A 12,995-nucleotide genomic window follows, 5' to 3' on the forward strand; every position below is an offset into this window, starting at 1 on the left:
TTACATCTGCTTTTTTGTTTCGTTTTTTTTTACTTGAAAAGGGACACTGCACATTAATCTTTGTCGCTGTAAATGGGCCTGAGTTCGGGCTGGACGATGTAGCCAAAAATAAAATATGATTATTTTTGCACACACTGGAAGATTACAATTTTAATCAATTTCAGTTTATTTCAATTGAGAACAGGAACTGCTAGTCTTTCAAACAGAGGGGCTCTTTACAATTTCAGAAAAACAGAAAAGGATCAGGACAAAATGTAAACTGCCTGGCTTTTTCTGGCTTCTCTACTCACCTCTGCTGATTCACAATACCCGTGATGAATGACCCAGAGACCCATTTGGAAGAGGAAACTACGATTGTGTGATTTCCTGTGTTACCTTGAACGCCTCCCTGCGCTGATAGTCCAGTTTGGCCATCTCCTCTTTGACCCACGATGGGATGTCCGGGATCGCTACATGGATGATGTACTTCAGGAGCATCGCAAAGTGCTGGAAAGAACAATAAATATGTCATTGTTGTTACATGTTACCTTGATTGAGGTAGTATATTACAGAAATCCAGTATGTATCCTTTTAGCAAAAAAATAATGCATGTTTTGTCTCTGTTTTTTTTTTTTTTTTTCTATTTTGGTTGTGTTTATTACATAGAAACATCTAGGGAAACATGCCTCCATATTGCGCTTACATCTTTATAAACCTGACTATATTTGGCCTTGAGGAGGGCCTGCAGGCTTGTTTCCACAGATTATAGTCAAAGAAACAACATCTTTAACACATAATGTCCATGAAAAATGTTCTTAAGTATGGTTTTAACTTTCTATTTCTGTGGAATCATGCAGGTAATGTGACACCTCCAGAAGGTTACATAGTGTTGCTTTTAATATTACAGGGGCAAATATACCTGAAACACACTACCCAGGCAATTCCCTGTATTATCATTTTTATTCAAAATATCCTGATGTAGCTTTAATATTGATAATAGTTCTTCTTTTATTCTCCTACTGCTGTTCTTTAAAGCCATTGTATGAAATGTTTGGACAAAAATACACAATGCTTTTTCATTATACATGTTTTTATTGCACGGAAAAAAGGAAAAATATACTTTCTTATTCTGAGTGGGTTTGCATCTCCACAAACCTGACTCTTATTTGGCCTGGAGGAAGGTCTCATCCTGCTTGTTTCCGTGGAAATGTTGTTTATTTGGCTATAATATTCCACATTACAGCACAAACCTATCTATCTCCATGGAGAATAGTTTTAAATGTTTATTTCTATTTCTAAACATACAGGTGACTTTCCTCTTTCAGAAAGTTACATATTATCACTTTAAGATTTTCACACTTCTAGCCCCAGTCTGTGGTATCTATATTTAAAAGTAGATAAACAGCCTGGAGCTCTGTCCTGGCCTGATAGAGAAGTCAGGCTTAACAAATGAGGATTTTATGGCCCTCATGGAGCTGTTACTGTGCATGTTTTATTCACTCTAAAGTTATTACATCATGGAGAGGGAAACTGAGGAGGCCGTGAAAGTCTGCACTCAAATAAATGAAAGGTTAAAGCACAGAAGATAAGATACTGCCACTCTGTCCCACAATGAGAAGTTTCAACTAAAATGCATATGACAAGTTTCCATGTTTTTCTAAATATGACTTGTTATGGTTGGATAGCACCTGTGGTCAATATTATTCACAGTTTTACATCAGTTAAGTGGAAGTTTGAGGGGAAAAAAGATGAGTGTAGTAGTGGTGAACATTAACCAATTAAAAACAAAGGAAAAACTAAATATTTTTATAATGATGTTAACTATGTTTTGATAAAATGTGTAGTTTAACCTCTCAAATGCACTTTAAAGAGGGATTGTAAATGATTCTACAATACTGAAATAAGTTTTAATGGCCACAAAAAATTGCTCAATAAGCACTAGTGTTGCTAAGATACAACATTTCGATCATCATTTTGATTTTGTGGAAAAGTGGACATTTTTAAACCCTTATATTGCACCTCCAGGATGACGATGGAGATGATGGCCATTTCGGGGCTGAGCCAGGGGAAGAGCCTCTGCAGCTGACCGCACTGACCAATCAGGTAACAGTTCACTATGATGGCGATCAGACCCATCACCTCCATAGCAGTCTGAGAAAGGAATAAAAAAGAGAAAAAGAGGTAAGAGAGATGTATTTAAAATGTGAATGCTGAAGTGAGTTTCATTTTAAAACTTGCAAATTGCAAATCTAATCACAAATGCAATATTTAAAATTTGACAACGTCCCCACACCCCCATTTGCCACATTTGTATGAGAGCTTTAATTCCAAATAAAAATAAGTTAATTCTGAATAAAAATTAATTCCACTTTAAAAAGACCATGTAAACACTTAATTCATAATGAAAATGATTATTCGGAATTAATTCCAAACTAAGTGGGTTTATTCAGATTTTGAAGACGAATTAATTTATTCCTTCATCATGTAAACATTTTTTCTTCTTAAAAATATTTGCGCATGCTCGTTGTGTCGCCCTTCTGACGCGATCTGGACGATCCGGCTCCACCAGGCCTGGTTTTGGACTTTCATCCACTGCTCTTTGGATTTGTGAGCAGGATGCGGGAGTGGGCTGAGGTAGAGCAACTGTTGACTCAAACACACTTCCCTTCCCCTCCTCAGCTGACAGACATAAAGCGTGATAAAGTGCAAGAACTCTCGAGCTCGAGCTTAATTATCATCAGAACGACTGCGACAAAAGTTTGGGTCATGTTTGTGTCTGTGACGTAACGACAAACAGCCGGAAGCAGCTGAAGTGTGTGTTTTATTCCGGTTGACATAAATACATTGATGTCTCTGTCCAATCAGAACCCTTCCCGCCACCCAGACGTTGAGCAGAATTAAATAAAGTCGACGTGTGTTCCATGTAAACCTCAATTGTTATTTCTATGTAAACTCAAAGGAGAATCTTTTAATTCCCAACTATTAAATTCAGAACAATTAATTCAGAATTAAAAATATCATGTAAACGTGGCTATTGTCTAGTGCTGTGGTTCCCCATCTTATTCTCTCAGTGGCCCCAATTTTACCAGTAAATACACAGGCAACCAGAAGATCTTATTTCTACCTGACAAGCGACAGTTGTATAAGGAATGTTGTAATTGATGTTGTATTGATAGAAAGAAATTTAGACTAAACCCAGAACTGAATAAATGAATAAGAATAATAGACCAGAACTAAACCAAGACTAGAGCAGGACTAAACCTGAACTTGAACAGACCACCCCAAAACTACATTAGGACAAGTGAAGAGATCCACGGACTCCAGACCTGCCACTGTCCGATGCTTTCCACTCTGATCCCAAACGGTCTCTGGAGTCCGGTGCAGAGTTTGAACGCGTCACTCCGGATCTCGATGATGTTGTTGATGAGCGCACACATGGCGGCCAGAGGGAACGCCGAGGAGAAGAGGACCACGTATCCAAACTGTACGAACATCTCCTGGTAGTCCTGGAACGTATCCTGAGGGAGGGGGGAAGAGGAGGTTGTAATTAAAATCTAAAATCAAACACACTGTGAAAAATGCAAAGATAACAGCCCATAATTTAAGTCAATAAAGTCCATTTCTTTTTGTGCTGTACTGACAAGAGACTAGTTTTGTTATTAAATGATAAAAAGACAAGGATAGAGGTTTTCCAAGTAGCAGACTGGCAGCAGGGGACTATGGACCAGTGGATACTGCCACAGCATCCAACAGATCAGTGTGTGGATGCAAAACAACTTTCTCCAGCTAAACTCAGACAAGACACAAGTCATAGTATTTGGCCCACAGAAACATAGAGACAGTGTCAGCAGTCACCTCCAGTCTCTCTCTCTAAAATCTTCAAATCAGGCTAGAAATGTAGGGGTAATAATGGACTCGGACCTGAACTTCAATAGCCACATCAAATCAATAACTCTGCAGCCTTTTATCACCTAAAAACATCGCAAAAATCAAAGGTATTCTGTCTAAAGCAGACTTGGACAGACTTATCCATGTGTTTATCTCCAGTAGGTTAGATTACTGTTATGGTCTGTTCGCTGGCCTCTCCAAACAAGTTGTGAGACGCTGCAGTAGATCAAGAAAACTGCAGCTTAGGTCCCGGCTTGAACCAGGAAGTACGAGCACGAGTTCTGTGTCTCTGCACTGCCCCCTGTGGCTCAGAGACTTTAAAGCAGCTCTGCTTGTGTACAAGTCTCTCCATGACCTAGCACCAAAGTACATCTCTGACATGTTAGACCCACATGAACCATCTCGCACTCTGAGGAGCTCAGGGACCGGCCTCCTGCTGGTTCCCAGAGTCAGGACTAAACACGGGGAGTCAGCATTTCAGATTCATGCAGCTAAAACCTGGAACAGTCTTCTTAAAGATGTGTGACAGGCCTCTACTTTGACTCTGCTTAAATCCAGGCTCACACCAGTTCTGTTCAGCTACATAAGACTGAAAGGTTTTCATTTTTCACTCCGCACTCTTCTCTCTAATTTAATGTGTCTCTCTCTTTTTAATTTTATGATTACTTACGTTTTGATTTGTTTGTATTGTGATGTTGATGTATTTCTTCACTTTGAATTACTTTGTGTACAAATTGTGCTCTACAAATAAACTTGCCTTGTCTTGCCTTGTCGGATCCAAGAACCACAGATGGTCTACTCTCTCTGTACAGTACAAACATGACACCCAGCAACAGCCAGTACATTTATTTATCAAGGATTTTTAATATATTTTAAAGTAAATCTATCTTTTTGGTACACTATGTAACATTTTTGGTAGCGGGTCTGCCACATTCATGGAGATGTTAATACTTTGCCTGTGGGAGGGCATGATGTCACTGCAAACTATGAACAGAGTAGGATGTTTCTGCGCTACGTTTATATTGTTGGTGAAAAAAACTGAACGTGAGAGTGCAAACCAACATGTAACATTCTATTACCAAACTCTTACCCCATACGTCTGCATACAGCTCTCTATCTCGGCCTGTGTCAGTGTAGTACTCTCCCTCTCCTCCGGGGGGTCCATCCACGAGTCCCTTTTGCCCTTACTGTCTCCGCGCTCTTCGCTCCTGGCCCTCCTCCTCTGCCTCACTGCCGCCGCGCTCTCCGAGGAGGAGGAGGAGGAGGAGGGAGGGGCGGGGGTCTCCGACGAGCTCGTCTCCTTCACGTCGTGGATCCCGTTGTCATCTTCGTCGTCGCACATTTCGAACATGGAGGCGCCGTCCATGCCCTTCTCCACCATGGTGGGGCTGCCCTCCTCCAGGAAACTGCTGTCCATGGGCGCGCTGCAGGTGGGGGGTCTGCGCTCCACCTGGGTCAACACACAGGGCAGTTCAAACTACGATGCAAATGTATGTCATCTGTAGTGTCACCACTAGGGGCGCTGCAATCTGTGACTGAAGACTGGAAAAGGATTTACATTTAGACAAACTTTATTGATCCACAAGGGAAATTATTTGGACACAGTAGCTCACACATCTCAATATAATAAAGAGCAAAAAATAATAATAAATAAAAAATAAGTAGCAAAAATAGAGATGTCAAATAAGGCATACAACTATACAACCTATTGACAGAACATAAGGTTATCTGTTAGATAAGGGTGAGTTGTTGTACAGTTGTAGGGAGTATTATCTGTTACAGTTGTTGTACAGTTGTAGGAGTATTATCTGTTACATAAGGGTGAGTTGTTGTACAGTTGTAGGGAGTATTATCTGTTACATAAGGTGAGTTGTTGTACAGTTGTAGGGAGTATTATCTGTTACATAAGGGTGAGTTGTTGTACAGTTGTAGGGAGTATTATCTGTTACATAAGGGTGAGTTGTTGTACAGTTGTAGGGAGTATTATCTGTTACATAAGGGTGAGTTGTTGTACAGTTGTAGGGAGTATTATCTGTTACATAAGGGTGAGTTGTTGTACAGTTGTAGGGAGTATTATCTGTTACATAAGGGTGAGTTGTTGTACAGTTGTAGGGAGTATTATCTGTTACATAAGGGTGAGTTGTTGTACAGTTGTATGAGTATCTGTTACATAAGGTGATTTGTTGTACAGTTGTAGGGAGTATTATCTGTTACATAAAGGTGAGTTGTTGTACAGTTGTAGGGAGTATTATCTGTTACATAAGGGTGAGTTGTTGTACAGTTGTAGGGAGTATTATCTGTTACATAAGGGTGAGTTGTTGTACAGTTGTAGGGAGTATTATCTGTTACATAAGGTGATTTGTTGTACAGTTGTAGGGAGTATTATCTGTTACATAAGGGTGAGTTGTTGTACAGTTGTAGGGAGTATTATCTGTTACATAAGGATGAGTTGTTGTACAGTTGTATGGAGTATTATCTGTTACATAAAGGTGACTTGTACAGTTGTAGGGAGTATTATCTGTTACATAAGGGTGAGTTGTTGTACAGTTGTAGGGAGTATTATCTGTTACATAAGGGTGAGTTGTTGTACAGTTGTAGGGAGTATTATCTGTTACATAAGGGTGAGTTGTTGTACAGTTGTAGGGAGTATTATCTGTTACATAAAGGTGATTTGTTGTACAGTTGTAGGGAGTATTATCTGTTACATAAGGGTGAGTTGCTGTACAGGTGTAGGGAGTATTATCTGTTACATAAGGGTGAGTTGTTGTACAATTGTAGTTGTATTAGTTAGCACTTTGCATTCTAGTAAATTTGAGTAAATGTCCCTCTAATTTATGTGTTAAAATCTTAATAACATTACATCTAAATCTAATTATTTATTCTAAAAAACAAAATCAAAACTTGAATTGAAACTAATAAGGTTTGTTGTTACATTGTTAAAAATAAATGCTTGATACAACAGGAGCTGCCAGTTTCTCAACCAGCACTAATAAACTACAGTTATACAGTCATTTAACAGGGACATAGTCCATAAAATACACATAAAATACACTGCCCAGGGGGAGTTTGGGGTTAGTCAACTTGAAAATGAAATGTGGTATTTTAAAATAACTTTAGCTGAAAATTGTGGTGGTTAGTCCATTAGTGGTATTTAGGGAGAAGAAATGATGCTGCTAGTCTCTAGAACTGTCAAATGTGAAGTGTACATATTTCAGAATTGAAGGATTGAATTAATAACGTCAATAGATGTCACAGTTGGATATAGTTTAGTTTAGTTTATTTGCTTATTTATCAGGGACAATGCACATAAAAACAATGAGCTAAACAAAGACGTCATGTGCTTGTGCTAGGTTATAGAAAACTTGCTAATTTCCACCTTCAGTCCCTGGACAGGTTGATGTCATAAATAGCATGAATGTCAATAAAATACAATACAATGTATAGTGATGCAATCATTCATCCAGTCAATCAGTAAGTAAAACTATAGTCCCATTCAGTCTCAGTCACCACATCCATACATTATTTACATATTTACACTTCATATTGCTGCATTCGTACAGGACAGATTAATGTGTACAAGTTTGTTTGGGTAAAAGCCATTGTTTGGTCAGACATGCAAACATTTCATAGTTAGTACATGATATAATTTCATGTGGGAGGCTGTTCCAGACGCTTATGGCTCAATATGAGAATGATGATTGACCAAATGAGGTTCTGCATCTTGGAACACGACACTCTCCTCTGGCTGTGGACCATGTGGCTCTGCAGGTTTTCTCTGAAGTGAGCACCACAAACTTATGCTGAGCTGAGCGATGAATGATTTTAAATAATGTTAACATTTGATTAAAATTAAGAAAGTTATCAAAATTTAGCAATTTTTATTTGACAAGTATTGGTGTGTGCTGTGGTGGTGCAGGTGAGGCTTTTTGTCATGGATTTTTAGTGCTCATTTATACAATGTTTCTAACAACTTTTTACATGCCTGACACCAGCGCATAATACAATATCGAAGATGAGAGACAATCATAGCATTAAAATACGTATATGACGCCTCAACTGTAATTAAAGAATTTCTAATATGTTTAAAATTCATCAAGTTAAACTTCAGCGAAAAATTTACATTTTAGAAGCAATTCTTAATTCCTAAAGGAGCTTTGTGTAACTTTTCTGGTGGAGGGTCCGTCAAATGCTTTTCTCCATACAGATGTTACTGCTTTGGAATTGACTGGAATGTATCACAGTGTGGTATTAACTCTTTCTGTCTTCATGGAAACCAAAACAGTGCAAGTTACAGGTCAGATCTGTGGAGAGGCGACCCCATTCACAGTCAGAATGATGTTTTTCTTGATAATTTTGAGCTATAAAACCACCTGTAATGGAATAAATCTAAGGTAAAGCTGTTTAATGTCATACTGTGGAACATTCCAGGCAGAGCAATGACATATCCATAGAAACAAGAAGCTGACCCCCAACCAAAAAGTTACACAGTTTACCGTTAAGTCATAGCTACTCATCAAATCAAATTTTTCTGGTTTGTAATAAAAAAGTTATGAATTATTATGTTAAAATCTTTCAACTTAACCTGATTCTATCGTTAAAAAACACATTTACAGATGGAGGTGGAGGTGTGTGTTACCTTATCCATGAAGCTGACTTTGCGAAGCTTAAGTCCACAGTCTAACAGGCTCTCCTCCTCTGTCTCCCCTTCACTGAACCGTCCACTGTCCGCCTCGTCCTTCTCTCCTCCCTCCTCCTCCTCCCCCGGGACCCCACAGCCCCCGTTCAGACACTTCTTCTCCCTGAATGAAAAACAGTCACAGGGATTTTACTATCATCTTTTTTTAAGTCTAGTCAAAATTAGTGGTAGAGCATTTGCCCACAAACTCAGTGGTTCAGCATGTTTCACCCTTGGTTAAGACACTTCACACACCTTAGCTAGTGTGAATGTGGTGTTTGACAGAGTGATAATATGAATGTGGTGTTTGAGAGTGATATTATGAATGTGGTGTTTGAGACAGTGATAGTGTGAATCCATTGAATTCTTCATCCTCTGTGTCATTTCTGAGCAAGTCCGCAACCTCTGGAGGTAAACAGAGCGCCGCTTCCTCTTCTGTGTAGCCATCAACAGACAGATCAGTTCCAGTTAGAATTATTCCGGCATTTCTGAATCCCGACAGGATGGTTTTGGTTGTCACTGAAGTTCAGGCTTTGTCCATCCATCCAGTGACTTCCAGGAAAGTTGCAAGGTGCACCCTCCTGGTTACTGTGAAGCTGTGTTCTCCATCCCCGCTTTCCGTCAGTCCCTCACAAGGTTCTCGCTCACTCCAAACTTTCTTTCTGCTGCTCGATTACCGTTTTCACCTGCACATTTCGCTACTTGCAGCAGGCCACATGCAGGAGACATATGCAATAGATCCAGGTGACAGTGATACAGGAGGAACAGGAGCAGCAGATATTGACACACAAGACTAGAGCCTCTTGTGGCTGTTAGTGTGAACATTTTAACATATAAGTCACCTCGTAGTATAAGTTGCAGGAAACACACAAATCGTGAAAAAATTGTGACTTATAGTCAGAAAAATACTGACAGCAACACAGGTCATAATAAAATATAAATGCACTTGTATAAATGTACTTTTGTTTTTGTAAATTTTGTTTTAGTTTTAGTTTGTTAAATGTTTGCCTAAAATTCAAAGAATCCAAAGGAAGAAAAATGTCGCCAAACCTAAACACCACTGTAATAAATAATGTAAACACGGTCTTAAAAATACTGCTGACATAAAGTAAACAAAACAAATTAAATGAAAACATAAGTTGTATAAGACTAATGATTAAAGTGCAAAACTGTGTACATACATATAAATGTGCTCATCATTATAAAATGTTAAAACTCTCCTCTCCACATTTCCGTACCTCCTGTCCCCCTGGCCGCCCCCTGTCCTGGTCCCCCCTCTCCCCGCTGACAGGTGCTGCTGCTCTGGGGGGCTGAGCTGGGCCTTTCCTGCCGCCAGACGTGCGTACTTTGACAGGACCGACAGGAGCAGGTCCCAGACGGCGCGCGCTGTGAGCTCCCCCAGTCTGTGGCGCTCGTACAGGTAAGGCTGCAGCACCTCCTTCACATTCTGAAGGAACTGACGGATGATCAGCAGAGTCGCCAGCATCTACGGACACAAATCATAAAGAATTAAAGGTTCTATCTTACACAAAATTCACTCTTGTGAACTTTAAGCCATGTTAGATTAGTTACATGTTAGTTGTTACCTCATCAAAAACAGACCTGGAGTTGTGTTTTGTTTCATTCACATGTTTGAGTAATCCTGAATTATTAGTGTGTCTACATCTCCAAAGCTCTAAATGTTCTGTTCCATTGTTCCCCAAAGACCGGTTCTCGACCCTCAGGTGGGTCACCTTGTCTCCTTGTCACAATCTGCATGTAGATCTGCAATACACAGTTCTACAGCCTATTTTGTTCCATTATTTCTGTTCAATCTAATGTTGAAAAGAAAAAGAAATGTTCTACATTTAATGTCCAAATAGTCGACTCATGGATCCTTTTATTGCCGTTTTTCATTGTTTCAAACTTGAGTAATACTAATTGTTCAGAGAGACACGATCAGTCAATCAACAAAAAAAAATATCCTCATTAATGTTCAATAATGGTCAAATCCACCTTTATTTTGTGATTTATGAATTATGTCTATTGACTTGGGTCGTGAAGGTTTGTGACTTTTAAAATATGGTTCCCCAGACAAAAAGTTTGGGAAACACTGCTCTGTTCCACTTTCATGAATCTGTAGTTTTCAAGTTAACAGCTACCTTTTAGCTTTTGTTCAGTAAAGATTGGCAATACCAGGCCTGAAATCATCCAAATGATTCTAGTGAAGGTGTATAGTTTAAAATCACAGTGAGTGTTTTCTGTTTGAGAGAAGAATTCTTGTATGCGTGTTTAAACTACGAATGAAACAGAACTCAACTCCAGGTCTGTTTGTGATGAGAAAACAACATTATAACATAGATCAGAAAACAGCATAATATGGGAAGTTTAAGTGAAAACTGAAGCTAGAATTAAAGATAATTTAAAAGTTATCTTGATGGCAATAATCAGACTTAAAATGAGCCCATTCAGTGTCTTGATTGAGGTTTAAATAGCAGTAAACGTGACTGGACTGTAACATGAAGTGCAGATACATCTATGTATAAATAAAATATTAAAGATGCACTATGTAACCTGTATGGTGTAGGGTCCGTCACCTGCTTGTCTCCATGGAGATGTGCCTAGAATGTTCCACAGTATGACCATAAACATAACATAAACATAAACTAACTAACATAAACTGAGCAATAAATAACACCTGCAGCTGAATAAATGCAAGACAGATTACCATACAGTGGACAGTTTAAACCAAAGCATTAATATCTCCATGGAAACAAACAGGTTGCGGACCCTCTCCAGAAAAGTTACACAGTGCACCTTTAAACAGCATTTTATTTAATATTTTTAAACCACCAATTTTGCAGCAGTATGGTAATATTTTTTATAATATGCCATGGCCAATATGAAGTAGCAAAGTACTAGTGTAATATATCATCTTTTATGTCACTGATAAAGAAAAGAACATGAGTATTGATCATGTACTCTCCATACTGGACTGAAGTGAAAGGACAGCAGAATTCTCATATTCCATTAAAAACATTAGTGAAGTTGCAGCTTTAGCACTAAAAACCATCACAGAGTTGAACTAAACAGAAATATGAAGCTCTAAAGCAGCATTTTTGCAGTTGAAGAGTGCTGATGGTTTGAGAGCACCGGGCCACTGCAGTAACATCACATATACACAAAGTACAACTGAATCAATGAAAAGTCCTTGGAAAAAACAGATGCCTGCAGCAGTCACACGCAAGGAGGTAGTGCAGATTCACACACATTCTGATCTGTGTTATAATGTTGTTTCCTCACTACAAACAGACCTGGAGTTGTGTTGTGTTGTTGTTTCATTTACACACGTTTAACACACAATCAATCGTGTATCATTTGTTCATTCGTTTTTCAATATAAAACCAAAAATAAGAAAACAACAAAAGAACTATTTTCTTCATTATTTGTCTCCAAAACCAAAATGAAAAAAACTGATGATTTGTTTTTTCAGTTTTCGATTTTGTGTTTAAATGAATAATGGAAAAAACGGATAACGGCTGTTTCCTTTTTCCATGACTTAAACGGAGATGCTGGACTGAACCAGGACTGAACCAGGACTAAATCAGGACTAAATCAGGACTAAACTAGGACTAAACCATTTTCAGTCCCGGTCTTGGTCCCGGTCTGGTCCCAGTCTGGTCCTGGTCTGATCCCAGCCTCAGTCCTGGTCTCAGTCCAGGTCTCAGTCCTGGTCTCAGTCCAGGTCTCAGTCCAGGTCTCAGTCCAGGTCTCAGTCCAGGTCTCAGTCCCAATCGCAGTCCTAGTCCTGGTCCCGAACTCAGTCCTGGTCTGGTCCTGGTCTAAATCCTGGTCGCAGTCCCGGTCTGGTCGGATATGGTTCAGTCCTGATTCAGTCCGTATGTGGCGCAAAAGTCTGTTTAAGTCACGGAAACGGGAAACAGCCGTTATCCGTTTTTTCCATTATTCATTTAAACACAAAATCGAAAACTGAAAAAATGAATCGTTACCCGTTTTTTCATTTTAGTTTTGGAAACAAATAATGAAGAAAATTTAATTTTCTTATTTTTGGTTTTATATTGAAAAACAAATGAATGAATGATACACCGATTCCACACAGACCCTGCAGATTTAGGCTGTTCTTCTCTCACACTGTTTTGTTTCATTCACACATGTTTGATTATTAATCCTTTATTATTAGTCTGTACATCTCCAAAGCTCAAAATGCTCTGTTCCAACTTGTGATGTCATGTTGTAATACACAACGTGCTCCACTGTGTTTTTAAACTCGATACAATTTCACTAGAATCATTTGAATAGTTTAATCTTTAGAATTGCCAGTCTTTACAGAATTAAAGGTAAAGCATAATTGTAAACTTGAATACTAGGGATGTAACAATATCCAAATCTCTCGGTACGGTATTTTCATGATATTACATCTCACGGTACGATATTTATTGCGATATTTTTTGGA

The 12,995-nt window shown here is 38.9% G+C and overlaps 1 protein-coding gene across 1 annotated transcript in view; it reads right to left on the reverse strand.

Annotated features, from left to right (window-relative positions):
* ano8b (anoctamin 8b) overlaps window positions 1-12,995 on the reverse strand; it is a 123,939-nt gene that overhangs the window by 2,875 nt on the left and 108,069 nt on the right. Inside the window, 6 exon segments of the mRNA XM_020933377.2 lie at window positions 376-486; window positions 1,999-2,130; window positions 3,306-3,497; window positions 4,958-5,317; window positions 8,504-8,666; window positions 9,781-10,028. Coding sequence (XP_020789036.2) covers window positions 376-486; window positions 1,999-2,130; window positions 3,306-3,497; window positions 4,958-5,317; window positions 8,504-8,666; window positions 9,781-10,028 — 1,206 coding nt within the window.

Source organism: Boleophthalmus pectinirostris, unplaced genomic scaffold, assembly GCF_026225935.1.
Source record: "Boleophthalmus pectinirostris isolate CB_2022bp ecotype Guang Dong unplaced genomic scaffold, ASM2622593v1 HiC_scaffold_7, whole genome shotgun sequence".
NCBI classification, from domain to species: domain Eukaryota; kingdom Metazoa; phylum Chordata; class Actinopteri; order Gobiiformes; family Gobiidae; genus Boleophthalmus; species Boleophthalmus pectinirostris.